General features: G+C 56.6%; 2 protein-coding genes across 9 annotated transcripts in view; one reads left to right on the top strand and one right to left on the bottom strand.

Annotated features, from left to right (window-relative positions):
- LRSAM1 (leucine rich repeat and sterile alpha motif containing 1) overlaps positions 1–13,715 on the top strand; it is a 28,050-nt gene extending 14,335 nt beyond the window's left edge. For 3 of the 4 annotated variants that reach the window (XM_063352874.1, XM_063352875.1, XM_063352877.1), the window contains 14 exons: positions 956–1,078; positions 1,168–1,307; positions 1,764–1,808; positions 2,823–2,893; positions 3,675–3,774; positions 4,680–4,767; positions 5,506–5,580; positions 7,139–7,219; positions 9,457–9,552; positions 10,130–10,228; positions 11,050–11,181; positions 11,624–11,705; positions 12,008–12,156; positions 12,674–13,715. In XM_063352874.1, the coding sequence (XP_063208944.1) occupies positions 956–1,078; positions 1,168–1,307; positions 1,764–1,808; positions 2,823–2,893; positions 3,675–3,774; positions 4,680–4,767; positions 5,506–5,580; positions 7,139–7,219; positions 9,457–9,552; positions 10,130–10,228; positions 11,050–11,181; positions 11,624–11,705; positions 12,008–12,156; positions 12,674–12,799 (1,407 nt within the window). In that variant the 3' untranslated portion in view covers positions 12,800–13,715. The remainder of the gene's footprint in view (positions 1–955; positions 1,079–1,167; positions 1,308–1,763; positions 1,809–2,822; positions 2,894–3,674; positions 3,775–4,679; positions 4,768–5,505; positions 5,581–7,138; positions 7,220–9,456; positions 9,553–10,129; positions 10,229–11,049; positions 11,182–11,623; positions 11,706–12,007; positions 12,157–12,673) is intronic. The other variant, XM_063352876.1, reaches the window with a different exon arrangement.
- Positions 13,716–16,630: 2,915 nt separating this feature from the next.
- Positions 16,631–23,990, bottom strand: part of FKBP15 (FKBP prolyl isomerase family member 15) — a 28,995-nt gene continuing 21,635 nt past the window's right edge. For all 5 annotated transcript variants that reach the window (XM_063352732.1, XM_063352736.1, XM_063352733.1 and 2 more), the window contains 8 exons: positions 23,775–23,930; positions 22,949–23,101; positions 22,496–22,588; positions 21,913–22,023; positions 21,280–21,387; positions 20,302–21,074; positions 19,757–19,847; positions 16,631–19,311 (listed from right to left, as the gene is read on the bottom strand). In XM_063352732.1, the coding sequence (XP_063208802.1) occupies positions 19,237–19,311; positions 19,757–19,847; positions 20,302–21,074; positions 21,280–21,387; positions 21,913–22,023; positions 22,496–22,588; positions 22,949–23,101; positions 23,775–23,930 (1,560 nt within the window). In that variant the 3' untranslated portion in view covers positions 16,631–19,236. The remainder of the gene's footprint in view (positions 19,312–19,756; positions 19,848–20,301; positions 21,075–21,279; positions 21,388–21,912; positions 22,024–22,495; positions 22,589–22,948; positions 23,102–23,774; positions 23,931–23,990) is intronic.

Raw genomic sequence — 23,990 nt, 5'->3', positions numbered from 1 at the left:
TTTTTCCCTCCCGTTATCCAGTTTCTCAGCCAAAACTGAACGTTTTGAGAACTGATTTCTTGCATAACCCCCCCCCCCCTCTGCCAGAGCCGCTCACTCCTCGCTGCAAGCGAGAGCGTGGGGGAAGCTGTGGCTGACTCGTCTGACACACACAGCCGACGAGCTGCCGTCTCTCTCATGAGCGAGCAGCTCCAGTTTAAATCAGTCTGGGTTTGCGGAGTTGAATCTGGGGGCTTTCACACCAGGTGGCTTTTTTCTTGCCTCTCTGTGCTGAAAGCTCGGTTTGTTTGTCACACGAGGTGGGCAGACGTGTGCGAGCAGTCCAGGCACAGGCTGCTCAGTACGTCCCTTTGGCTCGTGGTGCTACCGGTCCTGCTCTCTCCTAGCAATCCTTGTTTCTGTCCTCACCTGCCTGCATTTTTAGGTTGCTTTTCTTTTTATTTCACTGCTCTCTGTCTCTTCCCCCATGCAAGGCTCACTTTTAAATAATCAGAAGCTCCTGTCATGCAGTTCACCTCTCCCTGTGGCTAGAGCTGCTTGTAGCGGGTTGCTGCCTTCGCTCTGTTGTCTTCAGACAAGGGAGTCCCCTTGCCATCTGGAATTGAACACATCCTTAATTTTGGGCTTCCCTCCGGGTGTCTGTGCTGGCTGTTTCAGTTGTATGAGCTGATGCCCAGGGACTTCGGCGTCATGACTGTGAAATGAGTTGTGGGGAGTTTGGAGACTGTCATAAAGAGAGCAGCAGCTTCTGCATCACAGTTTTTGGGTTCCTAAGGAGATAACGTTTCCATCCCGTAGTCAAGCCTGCTATTAGCCATTTGGCTTCCTTTCTTGTAGTTAAGGGGATTACTGTGCCTTGTTTTACGTTTTTGCCAGAATTTGTTCTTGCTTGGGAAGGAGCGGAGCCAGCAGTCTACTGATTTCTGGCATTCATCTTTCTTCTTATTCCTCTCAGGAAAAAAAAATGCAGGAGAAGCTGGAATTTGAGCGGCGTCTGAACATGGGGCAAAGAGAACACGCTCTGCTTGTTCAGCAGGTCAACAGTCAGAAGGATGAGATGCTACAGACAGTGAGAGAGGTAGGTCTCCTCTGGGACGGCCCCATACAAGACACTGCCTTTCCTAAATTGACCACGTTCTCCTTTGGTTCTCTCTTGCTTTGGCCTAGGACCAGATGAGGCTGGAGGAGGGTCTGACAAAGCACCAGCGCTATTTGGAGGAGGAGCGCCTGAAGCTGCTGCAGCAGTTGAAGCAAGCGGAGCAAGGCATTGCCGGCCGTATCCAGAAGCTGCTGGAGGACAACCAGAGGCAGGGTCCCAGAGTGTCTTGCAGTGATCTCTGTCCCTCAGGGGCTCATGTTATTTGGTCCCGTTCTGAGTGGTTCATTTTACCCTTTCTGAGTGTTATGGAACTGGTCAGGATTGATGTCTGTAGGTGGTGCCTTAGCTGTTGAACTGCCAAAGTCCCATTTAAAGGAAGTGGAATTTGGCACCTTAAAAAATTGTGTTTCGCACATATGTGTGCTGTTAGAGTTTTGCAGTGCCGTGGAAAAAATTAGAATTCCTCATGGAAGGTGCATATTTGAACACTGGTTCTTAGGTACCGCTGAGCTAGATCTGCTGGATCCCCCGCTGGGCTGGTGTCGACGCAAGGTTACCAGCCTGCTTAAAGCTGCTCCTCTGTGCATGAAAAGCAAAGTCATTTTCTGCCCTCTGGGGCTGTCCTGCTCAGCTTGATGGAAACCTTTTGTTGTATCTTTTTTAGGCAAAAACAAAGTGCGGACATTCTGAAATCCTTGGAGAATGAGAGGTGAGTCTCCTTGAAATAAACTCTTTTAGAAAAAGGGCAAGAAGCTGGGAAAAGGGCTGGGACCTTCCTTTCAGTCTGAATCCACCTTAGGTCAGGGAAGGTTCATCTCATACCTGCAGCTGGTTCTGGTCACTGTTGGAGGCAAAACACTGTACTAGATGTGCCTGGTCTTACCCAATCTGGTAAACTCTATGGAATAGTGATTTTACCTCTTTTTCATCTCTGAGTGGCCCTAGCTAAGGAGTACGGGAACAAACCTCTGTATTCCACTGACAAGGACCAACAGAAATCTCGTATCTGTTGGAAAGCAAGATGTTTATGAAGGAATGTGTACAGGCTGGGAGAAATACACTGAAAACAAGGCTGGTTGTTCAGCCAACACTTTGAGCTGTCTCTGCCACCAAAAGTGGTTGTCCCCAACTGTCCCCTGCCTATATGCTGCCCCCTCCCTTCAGCCAACTATTTATGCTGTGACAGTAAAGTGGATGGCGGGGGACTGACCTGGCTGAAAAAGAACCCGTTTGTATGTCAGATGATAGTTTTTCAGCCACCCCGGTTCCTGATCTGTTAAGTGGCGTCATGTGGGTTTGTGCTGGGACAAGGACACGGGAGGTGGGAATGGAGGCCAGGCTCTGACACTGCTCACTTGGGTCAGCTTTAAAGTGCTCGTCAAGCCTCAAGAGAAAGGAAGGTAAAAAAAGGGGTTGGCACTGTGTTTGGTGAGAGTGTGTGTATGTTGTATAGATATTCTGTTTCTCAGAAAGATCCGCTTTCCAGTCTAAGAAGCAACTGTCCTCATGGTTTTGAGCAAAACTGATGTTGTCTCCCATGGATTTAGAGGCCCCTTGCCAAGAAATCGCTGAGGCTTTTGTGTCTCTGATAAGCACATGGCTTTCCTGAGGAGGTGGCAGGGTGAATCTGCCCAGCCCTTAGGCTCCGAGCTGGGTGGGTGGAGGAGGAGGGAGATGGTGCTTGGTTGAAGGAGTGGCTGGATTCTTCTTGTTTGTTTGGCAGAATAAGGATGGAACAGCTGATGGCAATAACACAGGAGGAGACAGAACATCTACGCAGAAGGGAAGTGGCCTGTAAGTCCAGACAACATTTTGGGGTGGTAAGGTGCAGGAAAGACCTGTTTCCCCTGGCGATATGCTTGAACAGGTGACAAGCATGTGGGAGGTGCTCTGTCACACGCACACCCTTGCTGCGTTGCGTGGTACGGTGGGGCAGAGCTGCAGGGGGTAGCATTGCATGTGTACTGTAGGTGATCCACTGCTTCCACCCGCACCTCGCTGCCGGTCCTCCTTGAGGTGCAAGCTATGCTCCCTGCGTAGCTACAGCACGTCACACAAGGAGTTTGTGGGGCTGGAAACAAGCACACAAAGTGCTTCATATTTCAGAGGTACCAAACAGATGTTAACTCATCAGGCTCATGAGGCAGGAGGTGTCTGGTAAAGAAGAATGGTGCTAGGGAGCCTTTTCTGCTCATGATGATCGTCAACAGATCTGCCGGGGTTGCAAGGGAAATGGTGTGTGTGTGTTGTCACCCCAAGGATGGGTTACTCGCAGTGGGATGGGCAGAGCTGCAGCCTGTCTGGGGGTAGGGGGGCAGTGACTGGGCTCCTCTGAGCTCTGGAGATGCAAACACAGGCAGAGAGGAGTTTGCTCATCTAATTTCCCAATAAATAGCTATGATTCTTGCAGCTGAATGATTCTGCTCTGAAATGAATGAAATGGAAAAAATGAGGACAGGTTGAAAATGGGAGAGAAGGCACTGTTAATCGCGAGTGATTGTAGCAGCAGTGGTAGATGAGCGCCTGTTCTAGACACCCGCTCCTGACGCAGACTGACAGCCCTTCTGTCTCCTAGCTGCCATGCAGCAAATGCTGGCTGAGAGCTACAAGAACAAGCTCATCCAAATGACCTACGAGTCTCGTCGGCAAGACCTTGTCAACCAGGCCTGCTCCAGGTACAGTGGGAGTTGTCTGGGGCTGGTGGTACTGTTGTAAAGTCCCTTTCTTTCCAGCAGTCCCCGGTGTAATTCCCGTATGCGCACCCAGGAGCTCCTGCAGCTGCTGGAATGCAGCAGCACCACCGTGTAAGAGCGGGTGACAATGCAATTTAAAGAAACTGTCAAACTTGATTAAATGAACCACCTTCTAACCACAAGAATATGCACTTTGGATTAACCATCACTTTTTTACACTGTTTATTTTACTTTACACGTCCTGCTAAATATGGAGAATGAAATCAGGCTGGTCTTGTTCCTGTGTCCCAGCCAGTTCAGTGTCAAACTCTAGCACGGAATTCCTTTCCTCACCTCCCAGGGCTGTCTGAAGGATGCTGTTTGTATATATGTAGGACTTGTTGCACTGATGTAGGTACAGAAAACTTCTGTCTCTCTGTATTTGCAAGATGGTGAGAAATTTTAATCTGGCAGCGTCTGGCACCGAACAGAAACACCCTTGTGTGCCTGTGACCTGCCCTACGGAGGGCAGTGGGCAGACACGGTCCTGACTGCAAGTGCAGGCAATATATGGCCACATTGTCCGGGTCTCCTTCATCAGCACACCCTTTCCAGTGCGGAACACTGATGTGCAAATTCATCACCTGAACACTTGCCAGGGCAGCAGCAGCCCCTGCGTGGACTTTGAGCTGTGCACAGGCAGCAGTGGTGCTTCTGCTCTGGCTTGGTCTGTGGCGCAGGTTTGGTTTGGTTGTAGGGAAGGAGGTTTTAAATCTGTCAGCCTTCAGGAACATTGCTCAGTAACAAATTTCTCCATTCTTGGATTCCCTGTTGTCTGCTTTTCCTCTTGTTTGCACTGAGAGTCTCAGACCCAGCGGTAACTCCATGGCAAATCCTTCTTCTTGCAGCCTGGCTGAGATGGACCAGAAGTTCCAGCAAATCCTGGCTTGGCAACAGCTGGATCAGAACAAAGCTGTCAGTCAGATCTTGCAGCAGGTAGGCGAGGGAGCGAACTGCTTGCAGGGTCGGGGGGATCAAGGGAAAGCAACTGCACGCGAAAGCAGCATCAAGGGTGGGTCACAGGAGCAATGGTGGCTGGGCTGGGCCGTATGCAAAAGTTACTTTATTTAACACCACACGCTAAATTTTGAGAATCTCTGGTATTCTAACAAACTGACTTGGGTGGTTGAAAGAAACATGTATTTATTTTTTAACTAGACAGAAAAATTTTCAGAAAAGACAGCAGCACAGACCATGGGAAGCAAAACTGGTCTGATGATTAATGGAGAGGATTTTGAAACAGAAGTCCTGTCTTTTGGGCAGGTTTCCTGGGTGAGTTGGGGCAAGCTGCCTGCAGGAAGCATTTTCAAAGGCCTCTGCTCCTTTTGAATACCTCATTTTGAACCTGGGACCTCTGCAGCTCATTCTTCAGAAGTGCTGGGCACTATTGCGTAGCCTGGAGGCTCAGCGCTGCTGAAAATGAGAGGTGGGGTTCCTACAGAGCATTCAAAATGTCTGTTTGAAGAGCATGAATATAACTTCTGTGTCTGTCTGTAAAGCGGGTGTTACCTTTCGGGACTGTGGGCTCTAAGTCATGGTGTAATGAGGACGCTGTTGCCCAGGGTAAGCACTCTTCGGGTGCTTCAGCATGAGTCACTGCAAGGTAACAGGGTTCTCAGCCCATTTGCAGCTGCATCAGCAACCTCACTAAGCAGGATTTTGCCTGTCCCTTAGATTGAGATGCAGAAGGCTGCCTTTGAAGCTCTCCAAGTGAAGAAGGATCTTATGCACAGGCAGATCAGGAACCAGGTGAGTCAGCGACAGAAGAAAGAGCAACCAGCTACTCAGCTCATACACCATTCGATGAGACGCTTCTGAGGAAGATCAAAGGGCTGTGAGCGTAGAGCAGGGTCTGGAGGAAATGAAGAGCTCTTGTATTGCTAAGAGCTCTGTGGCAGAGCGTTGGGCAGTGCTGGTGGGTTAAACTACAGGCTCCCAGCTCCGTAGGAGGGAGTGACAATGCAGGTTTTAGGTTCGTGGAAGTAGTGGAATTGCCATTGCTTCAATCATCTCAGCACGAATGTGGATGAAGTGCTGGAGAGTGGTCACTAGAGGACAGACCTGCATTGCCTCTGTAGGCGTCATCTGCAATTGCAGCTGCTATTTCCTTCAGGTTATGTACTTAGCAGGGCTGCTGTTTCCACATGAGTCCACTGCATCTCCATCCAGCACATCGGAACTGCACCTTGAGCCATAAGTTCACTTTTTCTTTCCCATTCTTAGCCTGCCTTTCTGAGCTCCATTCTGCAGAAGGTGCAATGCGATACTCAGGGGGAAGAGCGAGAGCTGGTGGAGAAAGTAACGGTGGTTGATGCACGAGTATGGGAAGATAGCGGAGGTTGATGCATGAAAATGGGTGGCTGATTTCTGACAAAGTGCTCCAGAATCTTCCCTCTCCTGATCTGACACTAGCAGGAAAGTCTCAGGTCAGGAGTCGGTGGATAAACTTAAGAGCTTGGATATATTGAGTCACTCAGTGACCACTCTGCATTGTGCTAGAAGCCTATGGATTGTGCATGGACAACCCAGGAGACGAGTCTAACAACCCTCCGTTGCTTGAGTTCATCAATAAGAGCCCTGCAGTTTGCTCACATTTGCTCTGTAAACAAAGGGAGTTTGTTCCTTGATACCGTGGCTGGACCCTGGACCTTTTCCTATTGAAATCCATCCCACCAGCAGCCTGCACAGGCAGCGAACGGGCAGGAGCCCTGGGTTCCGCCTGCTGCAGAGCCCCGGTGTGGGCAGGAATTTCGTGGTTGGTGGCGCACATTAAGCAGCGCGGCCTGGGGATGGTAGAGGTGGCCTGGCAGATAGGCGAGCTGGGCTCTCATCTTGGCTTTGCTGGGGGATCTTGGGCAACTCACTTCACCTCTCTGTGTCTCAGCTGCCCCACCTGAAAGAGCATGTATCATTATGGAATTTGTTGGAGCATCTAGAAACCGGGACCCTGCCCCAGTTCATCTGCAGTTGCAGGTGGTGCTAGGAGGACTTTGACAATCAGTTGCTGCCTTCCAGAGTGGCTGCAAAACATTTGGCCTAACAGACTGATTGCAGCTCGCTTCTAGACTTGAACAGAAGGTGTTTAGAGTAGAGAGACAAATAGTGAGTGGGGGACACAGCTCCTCAGGCAAGAGACGAAGAGCGACCCTAAGAGCATGCATCATGGAAGGGCATTGGCAGGTTCCCCAAACTTCTGGGCAGCTCTGCAGTGCCGTCCCTCCCAGGGCAGCAGTTAGACCTCATTTTAAAAGAGCATAAATTAAAGTCATTTCACATGTCAGTAAAAAATGTTTCATCTTCTGTTTAGATTAAATTAATAGAAACAGAGTTATTGCAGTTGACACAGCTGGAGTTAAAGAGGCAAGAACTGGACACAGAGACGCTGCAGGTATGTAGGGCTCTGGGGCTGCCCCACCACTCTCTCTCGGCTCTGGGATCGCAAAAGCTCCACTTGCTTCTTTTGCTCCTTGCGGTTTCCAGATGGTTTTATGCTTAGGCAGCAGGGTACTTCCCCCCAGGACACCACAAAACCCTCTTTGTCGTGCTAACATGGGAACGTTGCTGCTGCTCCTAAACACCCCGGTGCGTTTTCAGGGGAGAGACAAGCGAGCCAGCGCTGGTAGCAATGGGTGGTTCCAGGTTTGCTGGGTGGGGAAGGATTTTGCGATCCAGTTGTTGGCTGTCCCAGAAACACCTGCCTGCCGCGCATCGCATGTCTTCTGACATTGTTGTGTTGTGTTTTGTTTTTAAATACCTGCCAGTGGTGGCTGTCAGCTCTCCCCCTTCATTTCTAAGCCTCGTCTCCCAGGCTGCTCTGCCCCACCATCCCACATTCGATGGGCTGACCTCATCAGCAGTCACACGTTGAGAAATATCAAGTTTGGCTTAAGCAGCTTGGCTTTAAATTTTGTTATAATGCCTTTGCATCAGTTGTTTTCTTGTATGTGCTGTTTGCCAGATTAGGTCATCTGTTTAGTGAGCCCAAAATCAGTAGCAAACCCCAGGTGGTTTCCAGGAGTAGTGCACCCAGCAGGCTGGTAAGCGCTGACTTAAGACCAGATTGACTCTGAGGCCTGTGCTGGTCACCTTGAAGTGTAAAATTTGGGTTATGCTGCCGTAACTCATGCAGCTCCTCCATACAACGCTGCAGTGTCGGAGGCCTGATGGTGGGGGACTGCCCAAAGTTCACGCAGGGAAGACGAAGGAAGCCCGGCAGACGTAGTTCACATGGCAGAGGTGATTCCTGTTAGTGACCACAGGAGCTCCAGCAGAGTGCAGAAGGGGGGGCTCTGCCCAGCAGGCAGCACAGCACGTTCGCAACTTCAGCACTGGATGCTGGGAAGCAAGGTGTGAGACAGCTTCATCTCTGTTTACCCCCCGGCTGTTTGGCCATCTACAGCCCAAAGGTTCCCTGCTGTGATTGAACCCGCCCCCCGGCCAGTGCATGGCGGGGGTTGCAGGGCCCACAAAGTGCTTTTCTGTGGTCATGCTTGATGCCCCCCGTGAAGGAGGCTCTTGCTTCCTCCCCCAGTGTACAGGTGCTTTAGTAACGAACTTGATAAGTCATCGGAAAGCGGGAAGAACCAAAAGCACCCTGAGAAAGGGGGGCGTTTGCACAGGTCTCTGGGGCGAGGTCAGTCAGGGAGAGAGCAATCCCGGCTCATCTCAAGGTGAGCTGAAGCTGCCCAGGTTTCTCGTCTGGAGCAGCTCCCTTGTGTCGTTAGTCGTCCCTCTGACCTCTGCGGAGGTCCTGACGCAGAAGAGCTTTCCTGCCTCCATCAGGGCAACGCATCTCTGGTGGGTTTTGCCTGTGAGAGACAGGCGTTCCTGTCTCCTGCTTAGACAGAGGACCTTGCCCCTGTGTAGGGTCCAGATGCGAATCACTGAAGGTTTCCCCACACTTCTTTAGGAGGTCAGCCTTCTAACAGAGTCCTTATCCCTTTGTCCATGGACATCTGAAATCCTTGTGGCCGATGACTACTGGCTTCTGCTAGTTAATGGTCTTCCCAGCTGGTATGAGCTACCTGGGACTGAACCATGCAGAGATGCCACATGGTCTGAGGTTCCTGAGACAATTAACCTCTCCTCGTTTCCCAGCGGTGTGGCCGCAGTGATGACTTGCCTTGCGGTAAGTACATCTCACACCAAGGACCCGGGGGTGCTTGGTGTGGGACCCCAGAGAAAGCAAGGCATGGGGAGGGGGCTACCTTACCTGTCCTGCATTCCTGCAGGCTTCCAGACCTAGTTTCAGGTGGTCTGTCTCAGTTCAGGAGGGGGACCATGAACACTTGGGTTGCCACTGACTGAACTTCTGGCGGAGTGATGAAGAGCTGCTGCAGGCCAACACGGCCTGGGGCTGCCTGGGGTGTGCTGGGGGTTGGCACCACTGGATAACGGTCAGTGCAGAACCGAAAGAAATGAGTTCAGCTTGGCTCTGCCCTGCCAGCTGCTGGGAGAGGGTTCAGGCTGTCTGCTCAGCTGGGCCGAGGGCCTGTGGAGCACTGGGCTTCACATCTGCTGGGACTGGTTTTGGGTATGGTGAGTGCTTTGCTGGAAGTGAGGGCAGGCTGGTTGCTCGCAGCTGGACGGTACGGAGATGTGGATGCCGGAGTCCTTCTGTTGCAGGGGGTGATCATGGAGCAACGCCAAGCGCTCGGCTACCTGCTGCAGCAGCTGCTCAAAGAAAAGAAGCAAAGGGAAGAAGAACTGCAACAAATACTGGTAATGAAGGCCCTTAATTAGGTGCCGTAGATGAGGAAGCGCATGGGCTGGCTGCAGGGGGAGAGTCCGTGGGTCAGCACAGGGATAAAGGGGAGCAGAGGAGGGCTCTGAGGGGTTGTGTCTGGGTCCAGAGACTAATTTAATTTCAGAAAGTGCTAATGGTAAACTCTCAGGGGCACAGTTACTGCCAGTCCCTGGTGCTGTGTGAGGCACCGTCATCATTGTCAGTCTCCCCCGTCAGGAAAGGGAGTCATGGCGGGGGAATGAGCGCAATCCCCCAAGGGCCCTGCCGGTGGTTTTGTAATCCTGAAGACCTCCAGACTCTCCTGAGCTTCAAGAGACCAGGCTCCAGTGTCTGGGGCAAAGTGACCAGAGGGATGCACAAGCCTAGACTGGATGTGGGGATCAAAGTGGGACCAGCCGGCAGAAGGCCGGGAATGCCCATTATACCGTGACTGTGCCCATGGCAGCGCTCTGAAGGCTGGTGGTTTCCCCTCCTATGCGTCCAGCTCACGCTTCCCTAAATAGCACTTGCAGCGTTATCTCGGGCTGTTGAACGAATGAGTTTGTCTTCCAGCTGGAAATGGAGGCAAAGAGCGAAACCAAACAGGAGAACTACTGGCTGATCCAGTACCAACGCCTGCTGAACCAGAAGCCCCTCTCACTGAAACTCCAGGTCGGTGCTGCAGTTAATGCTCTCACCGTAGCTGTGCTCTGCCCTGCAGGGTGCAGGGGAGCGAAGGCAGCCCTGCCTGGGCCCGCAGGCTCAGCCGAGGCAGGGAGCGGGGCACAGATCCCTCACACAGGCTGACGAGCCAGGGGAGAGCCCGGGCTGCCCTGCATTTAGCCGTCGTGCTCTGAGCGGGGCTGCCCAGCGGCCCTCTCTCATTCCTGTGGGTTGGAGGTTACGGGGCTGCCCGGGTCTGTAAGGAGCCAACCCCTCAGCTCCCTGCCAGCGGGAGCTGCCATCCCACCATCAGCTGCTTGCCAGGAGCAGAGGGCTCTGAGCACCTTCCAGCCAGGGCTTTTTGTTCCAGCTAAACCCCCAAACAGCTCCACTTGGCTCCCCAAATTCCCCTGCAAATCTGTTTGAATGCAGCAACTCCTGTCCGTTCCTGCCCTAACATATTGAGTCAGGACTTTGTGCTGTTAAAACACCCGCGGGGGTGGCCACAAAGGGACGGGTCTGAGCTCTGCCCGTGCCGCAGAGTGGCTCGAGTTTGCAAAGCAGGTGCTGTTGCAGGCATCGGCTGCCAAAACTGTTACGTTTCATTCCCAAAACACAGCGGTTTGAATTGTGCTCAGGAAAGGCCTAGGGCAGAGCTCCTCCAGCTGTTGGGCGTTCGAGCTTTAGTGTCCTCGGGGGTGAGAAGTGCTTCACGCAGGGCAGCGGGGGGGAATGAGCGCGCTGCCTGGCCGTGCTGCCAGCCGTGCTGCTGCCTGGCCCCGTGCTTTGTCTCGAGAGCGACGTCTGGGAGCTCGCCCGGTGTTTTGCAGGAGGAGGGCTTGGAGAGGCAGCTGGTGAACCTTTTAATCGAGCTGTCTGCGGAACGGTACATGCCAGTCTTTGCGCACCATCGAATATCCTTGCAAGCGCTCAGCACCATGACTGCCAGTGACCTGGAAAAGGTACGAGACGGCAGATACACAGTGCAGGCTGGGACCAACTCTGCGCTGGGACTGAACCTGCCCGTGCTCTGAGCCCGGCTGTGCTCGTGGCTATGCCCACAGTCTGGCGGGAAGGGAGTGTTGGTGCTCCTGGTGTGTCACGTCCCAGGAGGGAGAGGTGTCACTGCTGCTCTGTGCCCCATCCGAGGAGGCGAGAGCTCTCCCAGAGCACTTGCAGGGTCAGCTGTGGTTTGGATCTGTCGTTCGACATCCCTCAGGTGCTCTTTGTAGTAGAAAAGGCACCAGGGGAATTCCCTTATCTGGCTTTGACACCTGGCAGAGGTGTTTCCCTTGGCATGGCTGGGTCTTGCCAGCAAGGCCCAAGAGTTTGCAGTGTCCCCTTGGGGCCATGTGTCTCCTCCTTTCCCCTCCGAGAGCTAACAGCCCTCCTCCTGCACCGCAGATCGGCGTGGCGGAGGCTGGCCTGCAGCGAGCCATCCTCAAGCGAGCCCAGGAGATCCTGGCTGTGGCCAAGACGATCCCAGGTACCACTCGTTCTTTTCCACCTGGTGTTTGATGCTCGCAGCAGGTACTTGAGCCTTGAACAGGGAGATCTGTGGGGCCAGATGCTTCCCTCTGGGGAGCGGAGCCGTGCAGGGCTGGTGTGTGAGTGGGAGAGGCAGGGGCCGCTGGCGGAGCTCGGGCTGCACTGTCAGGCTGGTACCATCGACTTTCTTACTTATCGGAGCCCTGAGCTCCCGTCTGCTTGCAGCCATCCCCGTGCGCGCCGGGTGGGTGGGAGATGGGCAGCTCTCCTGGTGCTCAGACCTCCTGCTTGTGGTTGCAGAGCTGCTGAGGACGGTGGATGCCGAGGTCCCTGCAGCTCCAGAGCCCAGCGCTCCCTTCGAGGAGCCCCCGAGCCCTGTGGTCCCGACGGCTCCCCCGCTGCAGTGGGACGAGAAGAAGTCAGAGTGCGTTGTCTGCATGGAGCAGGAGGTGAGACGCCGGCACGCACGTGGTGCTGGAGCAGGATGTGGAGTGAGGGCAGCATCCAGCACATCCCCGGGAGCTGTGTCCCCAGCCTGGCTCTGGGCAGTGCCTGGGTGCTCATCCCTCCAGCTCCGGAGCGCGGCCTAGCTTAGGCACCGCAGCGGGGAGGGAGGGAGGGAGGCAGGGCAGGGCTCCCAGTGGGCTTGGGAAGGAGTTTGCTGGGCTCCGGCACTGGACTGTCCGCAGAGCCGCCGTGGGACGCTTTCGCAGGGCTGCTGGGTTCAGCCCTGACCGGAGTCCTTCCCCCAGGCCTGTTGCGCTCCTGCTCTCTGCACACACCGCGCTGGGCTGTGCCGGGGATGGCGGTCGGGGTGCGGGGCGCTGCCTTCCACGCTGTGACACCCCCGGGCGATCCCCATCTCCCCCAGTCCCGTTTTCTCCTGTGCTGGAATAGAGTGCTGCTGGGATGAGTGTTAGGGGACAGCAACACTCACCGTGTCCTCTCCTCTGTCTCTTCCCCCAGACCCAAATGATTTTCCTGCCCTGTGGCCACGTCTGCTGCTGCCAGACCTGCTGTGAGCGGCTGCACACTTGTCCCCTGTGCCGCAAGGACATCACCCAGCGCATCCGCATCTTCTACAGCAGCTAGGCAGGGCAGAGGAGGGCAAGGCTGCCCGGCACCGCCTCCGTCACCCCTTCCCCGGTGGTGCTCCTCTTCTGCTCCGTGTCAGTATTAGAGAGACACTCGCACAGCATGACCAGCACCGCCCTCCCCGTGCACGGCCCCAGGCTGGCTGCCGGCTGCACCCAGGAGTCTCAGCATCCTCCGTATTCCCCGATGGCTTCTCACCCTCCGCCTCGGGTTCCTTCTTCATCTGCGTCCCCTCCTCCTGCCTGCCCGCCCAGCGGCCTCTTGCCTGGGAGCACTGGGTGATGGAACTGGGTGCAATTCTGCCCCTTCCTCTCTGGCTGATGTATTTGCCTTCAGAAACGCCTCTCGCTCAGCGGGGACGCAGTTAGTGCCATCTCTGAAGCCACCGTGATCTTGCAGCTCCCCCGCTGTAGCCGGGGCAGTGCCGTGCTCCTGCGTCGAGCGCTGCTGCCCGGAGGTGGGTGAATATCCCGTGGGAGGACTCGGATAGGGGCGTGCGATGCTCTGGGGTTGCTGACGGGACCGTGTGTGACACCAAAGGTCTGGGGTTTCCGCTCTGGTGACGCAGGGGAGCGTCTCTGGGACGCTGGTGGGCTGCAGCCACGGGCAGCGGGTGCCAGGGCAGAGCGAGGGGCTCCCCGACCCCTCATTCGTCCTCCTGTTGTAGGGGAGAGTCTGCAACGGCCCCAGGTCCAGGACTCGAGGGACCCGCTCTGGCCAGAGGAGCCCAGCGGGATCCCTCCCCCAGGGCCCCCAGGCTGTGAGCGGGAAGCGGGGCCGCTGCCCGGCAGCCGGCGCGAGTCCCGCGGGGAGCCGTGGGGGCTGGGGCTGTGCCCGGTGCCGCTCTGCATGGCCTCTGCGCGTTGGCGTGCGGGTTGTTCCCCAGTGTCATTAATAAATAACATCCCAGTCAGTCTTTCGTCTCCTGACCTTGAAGGATAAAACGCAGAGATAAGCCCGGTCCCACCGCAGCCCTTCCCCCAGCAGAAGCTATTAAAAAGCAGCTGGTTTCTGCTGGTGGTTGTTTGCTGCCTTTTTCCTTACGGCGGGGGGGAGGACGCTGGGAAACCGGGGGCTGCGGAGCGATGGCAGAGCCGCCACGTGCTCGGCTGTGCTGGAGTCATCTCCGCTTCCACGTCAAACCAGGAAGAATTTGAGGATTTGGGACTTCTCGGAAGCTGTTGGTCCCTGCAGAGCATCCCCGGGGTTTTCCAAGCAGGGTCAGACCTTGGGCCCTCGGCGGGGGCCGCCTCGTGTGCGCTGCGCCCGTGTGGGGCACGTGTGCGGCCTCGTGGAGGTGGCCGCTGTGCGGGGCCACGTGCCACCAGAAACCCCGGGGGATGGGGCTGCCTGGCCCTGCCCGAGCGCTCTGGGGACAGCCCTGGGGACGCTGAGCACATGGGCGCTGGCAGGTCCCTTCCAGGGACTTGCTGGGTGCTTGGGTGGGGACGTGGCACGGTGGGGGCACGCGGGGGCTGCTGGCACTCGGGGTACGGCCAGGGGAGCCCCGGCAGGGAGTCAGACACCGACCTGCCGGGGGACGGGGCAGCAGGGAGGGTCCCAGCCCCGCAGGGAGCCCCCCCACACCCCCAGGGCAGCGAGGGACCACGCCGGGAGCCCCCCCGTGTGCGGCTGGAGAGGGACAGAGACGCCCCGGTGCTGCTGGTCGCCCCGAGACTGGCTCGGCAGCAGCCGTGCTGCAAACGGTCCCCTTCGTCCCGTCCCGCCGGCGGGTTGCGTGCGCCTTCGTGCCCCGGGGGGTAATGAGTGACAGGAGCCCGGGGCAAGGTCCCCCGCCCGTAAATAAGTGCCAGCTTTTCCTGGCGCGTTGGCGGGGGCGGACGGCCCCGTGTCCCCAGCCCCGCCATGGCCGGGGACACCACCACGGCTGGAGCGTCACAGGGTGGGCGGGGGGGCCCAGCTCGTGCCCACCAAGCCATGCCCTGCGTCGCCCCAGGCTGTGCTCGGGCATTTTCACTGACTGGGTGGAGGAAATAAAAAAATAAATTAAAAATTAAAGCATCCTTGCCCTTTGCCCACATCCAGCCCCAAGCCGTGTGGGGCCGCCGTGGGCCGCAGCCGCTCTTTGCTCAGTGCGACCAGCTCAGGGGGTGGGGGGCCGGCAGGATGGGGGCCATGGGACAAATCTGCCCCACGTCTGGTGTGACATGAATGCACTTGCGGGGGGGGAGGCCTCTTGTCCGCTGCTGGTGAGCTCGCCCTAAAATAAAATAACAATAATAAAAAAATCTGCACATCATGCTTGGGAAATAAGAAGACTCTAATGGATTTGGAAAGGGGAAGAAAAGCAGGTGGGGGTTTTTTTTTTTTTTTTGGGCAGCCCCTTTCCGAGGCGGGCGGGGAGGAGCGTGCGGTGCCGGTCCAGCGCCCGCCGAGCACCCCAGGGCCGGACTGAAGTTCAGCGGGGGGTGGCCGCCCTCGCCCCCCCCACGCCCCCCCTGGCACGGCCATCGCCCGCCTCCCGCCTTCAAAAGCGGCGGCGGCCGGGCCGAGCTCCCCCGGAGCGCCATGGCGGCGGGGCCGGAGGCCGGCGGGGAGTGCGGGATCTGCTACGAGGCGTATTGGGGTCCCGGGGGGGGCCGAGCCCCCCAGCAGCTGCCCTGCCGCCATTCCCTCTGCCTGAGCTGCCTGCGCAAGCTGGTGTGTCGCGCCGCCGCCGTCGCCTTCGTCAGCTGCCCCTTCTGCAGGATGGTGACGCTGGTGCCCGAGCTGGCTCTGGGTGGTCCCGGGGAGATGCCGGCCTTGGGGACCCCACGTGCAGAGGAGGAGGAGGAGGGGGAGGAAGGCAGCGGTGCCCCCCCAGCCACCCGCCAAAGCCCTGCGCGCCCCATGGAGATGGCGTGCACGACTCACGCCTCCGTCTTCGCGGTGAGCGGCATGGTGTCCCCCTGCGGCCTCCGCCGCGGCTCCGAGGCACCCGGCGCCTTCGTGCTGGGGCTGCCGGGGCGGGGGCTGCTGCTGGACACGCAGCCCCCCCTCGCCTCCATGGAGAACCTGCGCCTCGGCTTCGCCGCCGGCATCCTCGTCCTCATCGTCTCCACCTTCTTCCTGCTCGTCTTCCTCAAGTAGGTCCGATGGGGGAGAGGGGCTCCCGTCCCGCACCGCAGCCCCCCGCCGCCCGCCCCGGGGAGGCCAGGATGGACCCGGCGGTGGGTCAGGGGCTTCTCGGGCCCCGGCCAGCTCGGCCCCGGCGAGGCGGGCAGGGAGAGGGCCCAGGACAGGGCTGGGGGCTCAGCACCCCCCAGGATCCAGCCCGGGTGCACTGGGGCTGCAGGACGCTCAGCTGCCCCACGCGCGAGCCCCGGGGCGTCAGACTCTTTAAAAATTAACTTATTGCAGCGCTTTCCCTCACCCCCCGGGGTCTGGCTGCGCTGGCGTCGTGTTTGTAACGCTCCCAGCACCTCTGGAGCCCACGGCGGCAGCTCGGCGGGAGTCGCGGCGTGGGGCCACACGTGCTTCCCCGTGTCGCAATCCCCGAGGCTGGAAAATTCCCCCCAGCTGCGCTTCGGTCCGTGTCCCCAGGCAGCAAGGACGGGGCGAAAGGGGACGGGCAGGGTCCCCGTGGGCTTTCCCCTGAGACGAGCGCCCGGTGGGGAGCACGCAGAGGGACACGGCGGCCGGGGAAGGACGCTGCCCTGCAGAGACACCAGACATTAAAGACAGACGTCGTCCCAGCGCCGTCTCCGGTCGTTTTTCTCTGTAACCGAGGCTGGGAGAGTTTTGCAGCAAGAAAAACGCGCCGCCTTCGCTCTCAGCAGGGCTGGGTGTGACAACCAGGGCCTGGGCATGGAGAAGGGGGTCCCCTCTCCTTCCCCCAGCCCCGGGGGGAAGTGGGTGTCGAGCCCCATCTCCGCCCCACAGCGCCATCCCTCCCTCCCTGATGCGGTACATCCACCTCCTGGCCCCAAACAGCGCCCAGAAGCAGGACCAGCCCCTTCGCAGCCCCCCAAGGTGGCGTCCGCCCCCTCCTCAGCACCCAGCCCCTCCATCGCCCCCAGGGCCCCTAAGCCCCAGACCCTGCTGGTCCCCCCGGGAGCCCAGAGCTTTCTCCTGTTCGCCCTTCCTGCACCCAGGGAACGCGCGCACACGGGCGCCGAGGACAAACATGGTTTACGTTAGGTCCTGAGATTGAGCCACAAAAAAACCGGGAGCTACAGGCTGAGGTAGAGGGTTGGAAACACTTGGAAGAGGTTGTGGTACCTCCTGCGGCTACTTTCTAAGAAGGACAAGCGTCAAACCCCCACTCCTGCGCCCCACTCCCCGCTCGCAGGGACCCTCCCGCGCCCACGGAGCCAGCTCAGCCGAGCCCAGGCTGCTGCAAAGCTCCGGGAGATGCCGAGGCCCCTCTCCCCCGGGGCTGATGGAGAACCAGGCGCGTGCTCCCCGCGCACACCGCGCTCATCTCCTGTCCTGCAGTTTCTTACACCCCGAAAGCGCAACACAGCCCCCCGAGGAGCCGCGGCACAAAGGGACCTTCCCTCCTTTCCCAGGAGAGGGTTTAACAGCAAGAACACCCTCAGAAGATTTTCTACATCAAATTAGCCTCGAGTCAGGGCTAAGTCAGTTTTTAAGCGCCTAGAAATAGACCAAGCCAGACTGAAGTAAAACCCATGCAAGGAAAAAACCACACAGGTTTAATTGCACTTTATTTTTCCAGAAGTGAAAGGCAAATCCCTCGGGTTGTCCGGCTCTAACGGGAAACTGGAAGTGGAATTTGTTAGTATTAGCAACAGCCTCCCCCAGGGCCGGGTGGGGGTGCTGGGGAGCCCCAGAAAACCCGGCTCTCGCCCCCCGTCGTGTCCAGCACCGAGTGAGTGGTGGGTGCTCGGACCCGGGGAGCGGCTCCCCAGGAAGGGCCAGCGGAGCCCCCGGGGGCAGACGCGCGCTCGCCTGGCAGCCGGGCAGCTCCTTCCCAGGCTTTGGTCTCACCCACAATTTTAGCTGCGTTTGGGAACGCGTGGGGCGCAGGGACAGGGACCCGCCTCAGGAACAGGAATTCCCAGCGCTCTTTTCTTCCACCACCCCCCCCCCCCAGCCAAGAAATCGCGTTTAGGAGGACACGGATCAAATGCAGATCTCCGAGAGAAGAGGCAGCTGGAGAAACTAAACTGCAGTGGCATTTTTTTAAGCACTTCCATTTTATTAAGTGAAGGGGGGGTTTATGAGTTTTAAAGACACTAACACCTGCTCCCAGTGTTAAGTTGCGTTAGTGCCAGTAAGAGCAAAGGTAAAATTGCCACGAGAAACCCGTGGTGTTTCCCCAGCCCTCGGCCCTCACCCCTTTCCCCTTGTGGTCCAAGACTGAGGAGTTACAGCCGCAGCCCCGGCTGCCCGGCAGAGCCCCCGAGGCTGGGGCTCCGTGATGGCTTACGTCCCGCCAGCACCGAGTTTTAACTGGTGCTGTGATCCTCACGCTGTGAACGGCGGCGGGGAGAAAGGCCCAGCAGAGGCGCGGGGCTGGCGGCAGTAACTCTCTCTAGAGAAGGAGCACATCACACACCTGTACTGCTGCTTCAGCCGCCTGTGAAACACAAGCCAGCAAGAAAAAGAAGAATAAATCTCTCGCCTCTGGCCACAAAGAGAGAGAGGAGAGGAGCTGGCTGCGCAGGGAATCATTTCTGTGAGGCCTCCGAGAGCCTCGGGGTCCTCCCTAAAACACAGCTGGGGATTCGCCCTCTCACACCAGCAGTGACGGGATGCTACATCTGGGCTCGGAGCGCTGGTCTAACACAGCCCGGACTGTCGGTGCTGCCGCCGGGTGCCCCGGCTTGGGTCAGCGAGCACCGGCACGTGCCGGAGCTCTGAACACACAAGAGCCCCCTCCTGAACCGCCTCAGCCCCGGGGCTCTCCCCAAGCTGCCGGCGCGGAGCCGCTGGCCCACGGCAAACACCCGCCCGGGGTCTCTGGGCCGGGTCTCCCACCGCACATCGCTAATACCTGGGGATAAGCCGGTGCAGAGCCCCCGGGAACTAACAGGAATCTTCCGATGAAAATCTTCACTGGGGAAGGAGGGGAGAGCTCAGTCTGTTTTTTAAAAAAGTAGTTACCTACTGCAGGGTCCTGCCAGACTCGTCCTTCTGAAGCACTTTACAAAGTTCATATTTGCATAAAGTTTCAGATTAATGTATCAACAGTCGACAGAAGCAGGACAGCAATACAAACGTGCAGCGAGACAGGCTGGTTCCTTCAGCTCGTCCCCAACCTCTGCGCAGGTTCGGCAGGTCAGAGCGAGGGCTCTGAGCGCCCACCAGTGCAAAGAGCCCCCCGCTCCCACCCCCGTGAGCCTGCAGGACGAGCCTGGGGAGTCCCTGGTTGTTCACAACTGTCCCACGGACGCAGCTCGTTAAGTGCCAAGTGCTCGGGAAGAGGCCATGCCCAGAGGAGAGGGCTCACGGGCTCATCAGCCGGCTCTTCATCCCAGCCAGTCCAGATCATCATCGTCATCATCGCCAAAGAGCGGAGCTGGAGGGGGACGCCCCTTCATGCTCTGGAAGGAAAACCAGAGGGAAACTCGTCAGTCTCGACAGCTTTCCACTAATTGCTGCACAGTTCTGGCTCTGAAGGCTCCATCAGCCTCAGGGAGGTGACGGCAAGAAGCCTCATGATATTGAGCCATTTCATACAACGGCTCAACATTCCAGGAGAGACGCTTCCAGGCTAAAAGGGACAGGAGAGGGGCACGACGTTACCCTGGCAAATCCCACTAACTCCATGCCAGCAGGAGTTTGGCGTCACGCCCAGCCCAGGCAAACCCTTCCAAGCTCAACGAGAAACAAACCCAGATACTCCCGATCTATACAGGGCGCGCGTGGGAGGCTCCGAGCGCGGCCAGCAGGAGCCAGGCAGATCCCCACTGCCACGGGAAGGGCTTCATAAACAAGCTCCAGGTTAACGCCTGAACCAGTTTAGTAGGAGAAGATACAAACACATACCACTTCCTCCTCATCCTCCTCTTCAGAGGGAACTCGAGGCTTCAGTGGTTTAGGAGATGCTGTTTCAAAGAAGTTGTCATCCTCAAAGAGGCTAGAAGAAGACAGAGAATTAACAGCTCGCTTGTGAAACCAGGATCCCATCACCTGCAAGCTCTATGAAAGAATGATGCGGCAGTTTTGTCGCCGAGCCGAACTGTTAAGGCACGTACGATTCACCAGTGCGGAATGATACCGGGGCCTGGCTGCCGGCAATATCAATCCAGGAGAAGCTGCACGCTCCCCGCTGCGCTCAGCTGGGACCCGCTCACCGGGGGTAGTGTCACCGCTGCCCCCAGCCAGACACGAGCCTGTTCTGCCCCCCCCAGCAGAGCGTGCCCTGGACAGCCCGGTCTCCGCCAGTCCCCGGCTCGTGCTGCCCAGCACCGCGATGGTGCCTCAGCCCCGCAGCGGGGGCACAGCTCTACTGGCCTCCGGGTGTGCTGCCGGACCAGACCCGGTGAGCAGCAGGAAAATGGGAGTGTGGGTACCCCAGTGCCACACCTCACCTGGAATCTTTCTGCCTGGGGCTGGAGCCCAGTTGCTGCCGTCCTGGAGCTTCTCTGATGAGAGCCGAGCTCGGCTCTGCTGTGCTGGATGCTGAAGGCGGCTCCGGCTCAGAGCTCGCTCCATCCAGAGATGGCTCTCTGCAGCTCCCTCCCTCACCATTTAAGGGAGGGGGCTCTAGACCCCCCACAGGCTCCTCTGCCTCCTCCACAGCTGGCTTTTCTGGAACCACATCTGCCACATCCGCTTCTCCTGGCTTGGCTTCCAGAACAGAAGGTTCTGCAGCTTCTGCCTGCAAAGATACTCTGGAGGGACTGCGTTCAGCCTCAGCTTTCCTGATGGGACTGCTCTCCTGCCTTTGCTCGGCTGGGACAAAATCCCCATCCACCTCAGGAACAGGCTGTCCTGCAAGTGCCGGCCCCTTATCAGGATCCAGGCAGGATTCAGCCGCAGAAGAGAGATGCTCCGCCTGGACCTTCTCCTCTTCTGACACCCCATTGCTCTGTGTCACCTGCTCCTCCTCAGCAGGGCTGGGCCTGGCAGACAGAGGAGCAGACTTGTCTTCCTGGTCAGACACCGTGGAGCCTGTGGTCGCTTCCCTGGGATCAGCTGGGAACGCCACACTCTGCGCTGGGCTACGCTGCACGGGCTCTTCGTGGTCAGCCTTTGCTCCAGGTGATCCCTCCCGTCTCACCGCTCCTGTTCCAGATTCCTCCTTTTTACTGTCATCCTCTGGTTTCTCCTGCTGCCTGTTGAGTAGCTGCAGTGTTACAGTCTAAAAAATGGAGCAGAGAGCATGTAGGTTATACCCTAAATATAAACCATCACAGACCCCTGTATCTTCTACTACTGGGCTGCTTTGCCACCCACAACAAATTTCTGCTTCACAGTTTTTTCAGACTCACAACGTAAGTCTGTGTTTTTAGCGCAAGACTCGTTCTCTCACATCGATCACCTCGTATTTCTTATCACTGTTGTACCTTAATAGTGTTCATGACAACACCCAGAACCGTCCTGCCACTGTACGTCTCTTCCAGCTCAAATTCACCCCGAAGAGATTGAAATACACCATTCATTATCTTCTTTACCTGGAAAAGAGCAAGACAGGAAACAAACATAGGATTCATTAACACGTGGAGCGCTGGACTCAACATCAGATACTTCTCCAGGTGAAGGAACAATAAATCCAAACAAAACACATGTGGTTTCCGAAGTATCCGCTTTTCAAATGGGAAATTCCGATAGCAAAGCAGAATACATCACGCCGTCTTAGTTCAGAACCACTGCATAGACACCAAACCCACCCCTCCAAAACTCAGGCAGGTTGCACAGACCCAAGGCAGACTGACACTCATTTCTTATTATTCTTTCAATTTTTAAATCTAACCCTCAAATCTTAAGTTTTAACACCCCCCCCCCAAAATAAAATAATCAAGCAACAAAGTGGGCAGCAGGAAGATCACATCCTTCCTTCCTCTGCAGACCCTGCGACCAGAAACACAGCGCTTCTGCGGAGAAAATACTGGTTTTCCTTCTTATCTCTGCTCAAAGAGAAATAATTCAAGGTAAACAGATTTGCTTAGTAAGGAGAAATATTGGATAGCGAAGCTCACTTCTTCTGTGAAGTCTGCAGGTGAGGCTCCGTCCCGATCCTTCTCCAGGTCTCGGATGCGTTCCTCGTAGCGAGCCTTCAGCAGCACAAGGTCAGCCTGCAGGGCTGAGTACTGCCAGAGGGAAACCGCAAGTTAGAACAGCTTCAGACACCACCACCAGGAGGAACCTGGCACTGGGTGGGTAAGCAGCAAACGCATCTGTAAACAGCTTTTTAGCGAGGGGTAAATCGGCGAGTGGCGTTTTAAGCAGGGCTTCGATAGAATTGCAGAAGACCTGGCTGAAAGTAACAGCACCAAACCGAAGATGCCCAGCCAAGCCAAAACCTTGGAGGTCCACAACCATGTCATTGGCTCTTCAAGTTCAAATAACACCAAGAATGGGCACAGCATTACTGAGATCCCAGCGAAATGAGGGCTGGGTCTCACCACTTGGACCTGTTCTGGTTTGCTGGAAGCAACGCGGAGTTATTCCTTCCCTCTCATATTCCCGAACTCGTGTTCTCGTTACTCTGGACATAGGTCGCCTGAGGCTAGTGACTACTGCACCCCAGTTTGCGTTCAGCTACTGTGTTACTCCCTTTACCTTCTCTTTTACAGGCTCTAGTTGCTCCCAACGTTGCTGGAACTCAGCCAATTTTTGCTCCTCTGCTTTTTTCGAGTGTTTGAGAGCTGCAATCTGAAAGACAAGAACTAGAGCCCGTTAGTTAACGGCCCCTTTCGGTGTCACCCACTTCAAAACAGCTTCTGCTCCAAAGCAGTCATTCAGAGCAGAGCAGAGAAGCAGAAGAGATTGCGGCTGCCGCTTTAGTCCCAGACCGACAGCATCTTGGCTCTCCCTCATTCAGGGCTGCAGCAGTGAATTCACTAACCCCCATCCCAACCTAACAGGTGCAAACACGGACACGTCGCTCAGACAAGACCAAATTCCACAACAGTCAAGAAATTTTAATTTCCCACAATTCGGTGGGAGAAGACTGCTGCTTACAGCTACTGGTTATCTGGCATTACATTTCAGCAGTAAAGAACGGCCCTTTACCTTCTCTTCCAGCTGGGACACCTGCTCCTTCAGGGAATCTCTCTGCTCACACACCTCCCGGTACTGTCTAACATGCTGCTCCTTGGCCGAGGCCAGCGCCCGTTCACATCTGGCTTCCCACTGGGATTCCAGCTCTGCCTGGACGAGCGATAGCTGCCCATCACATAAGAGAGATCATTAGGAACACAGACACAACCTGCATTCGCAACAAAAGCTCGGGGCTGGACATCTCCCGCCCGCGGCTGGAACACCTGCACGCGGAGGGCAGCCCTGCGGCTGGCACCAGCTCCTGCCCACACCTCCCAGAGGTCAGTTCTGGCCGCGATCCCTCAGGCCGGCCCGAAGGTCTGGCGCAGATTTCAGATCCCTTGGCATATTTCTAAGCAGTCTTTCACTCAGCAGCAGGCCTGTATTCTTCTCCCTGCTGTGAATTCGATTTGGCGCCTCTCCTTTCCTCAGTCTGACACTCTAACACAGTCAGAATCCGATGCCGTGTGCCAGCCTGCGCCGATGCTGCACCAAACCCTCCGCAGCCACGGCAGGGGCCCGTTATCGGAGTCAGAGACCGACTGGGACCTCCCTCCTTGAATCATGCTCTTCCTTACAGAGACATCAGTGCAAATCCCAGAGTCAGACACGGGGCCAACAACCACCACCAAAGATATTTCAGAAAGGCAATAAAGCGAACCCTGGGTTAAAGTTAACCCCTAAAATGAAGCAGATAACGTTTTCATTCTTCCGCTACCTGAGCATTTTCACGACTATTTCTTGTAGGTTCCCACAAACCTTCCAGACACTTGTTGGAGAAGCTCCCGTGACTCCTCACCTGCTCTGCTGCTGCCTGGTCAGTCGAAGTCCGTGCCTTTTTCAGCAACTGCCGAAGCTTGTCCAGTTCCTGCTGATACGATCTGCGTATTTCTTCCATCTCTTCCTCGGCTTGAGCTCTCTCCGAGAGGGATTTCTTCTTCCTCTCTGCAAGATTCTGCAATCCAGAACAGGAGACAAATAGGCCAGACTGCACAAAGTAGCTTCTCTTCCTCAT

Source organism: Chroicocephalus ridibundus, chromosome 15 (assembly GCF_963924245.1).
Source record: "Chroicocephalus ridibundus chromosome 15, bChrRid1.1, whole genome shotgun sequence".
Taxonomy (NCBI): domain Eukaryota; kingdom Metazoa; phylum Chordata; class Aves; order Charadriiformes; family Laridae; genus Chroicocephalus; species Chroicocephalus ridibundus.
The sequence above is the reverse complement of the archived record's forward strand: the minus strand, read 5'-3'. Positions and strand labels throughout refer to the sequence as shown.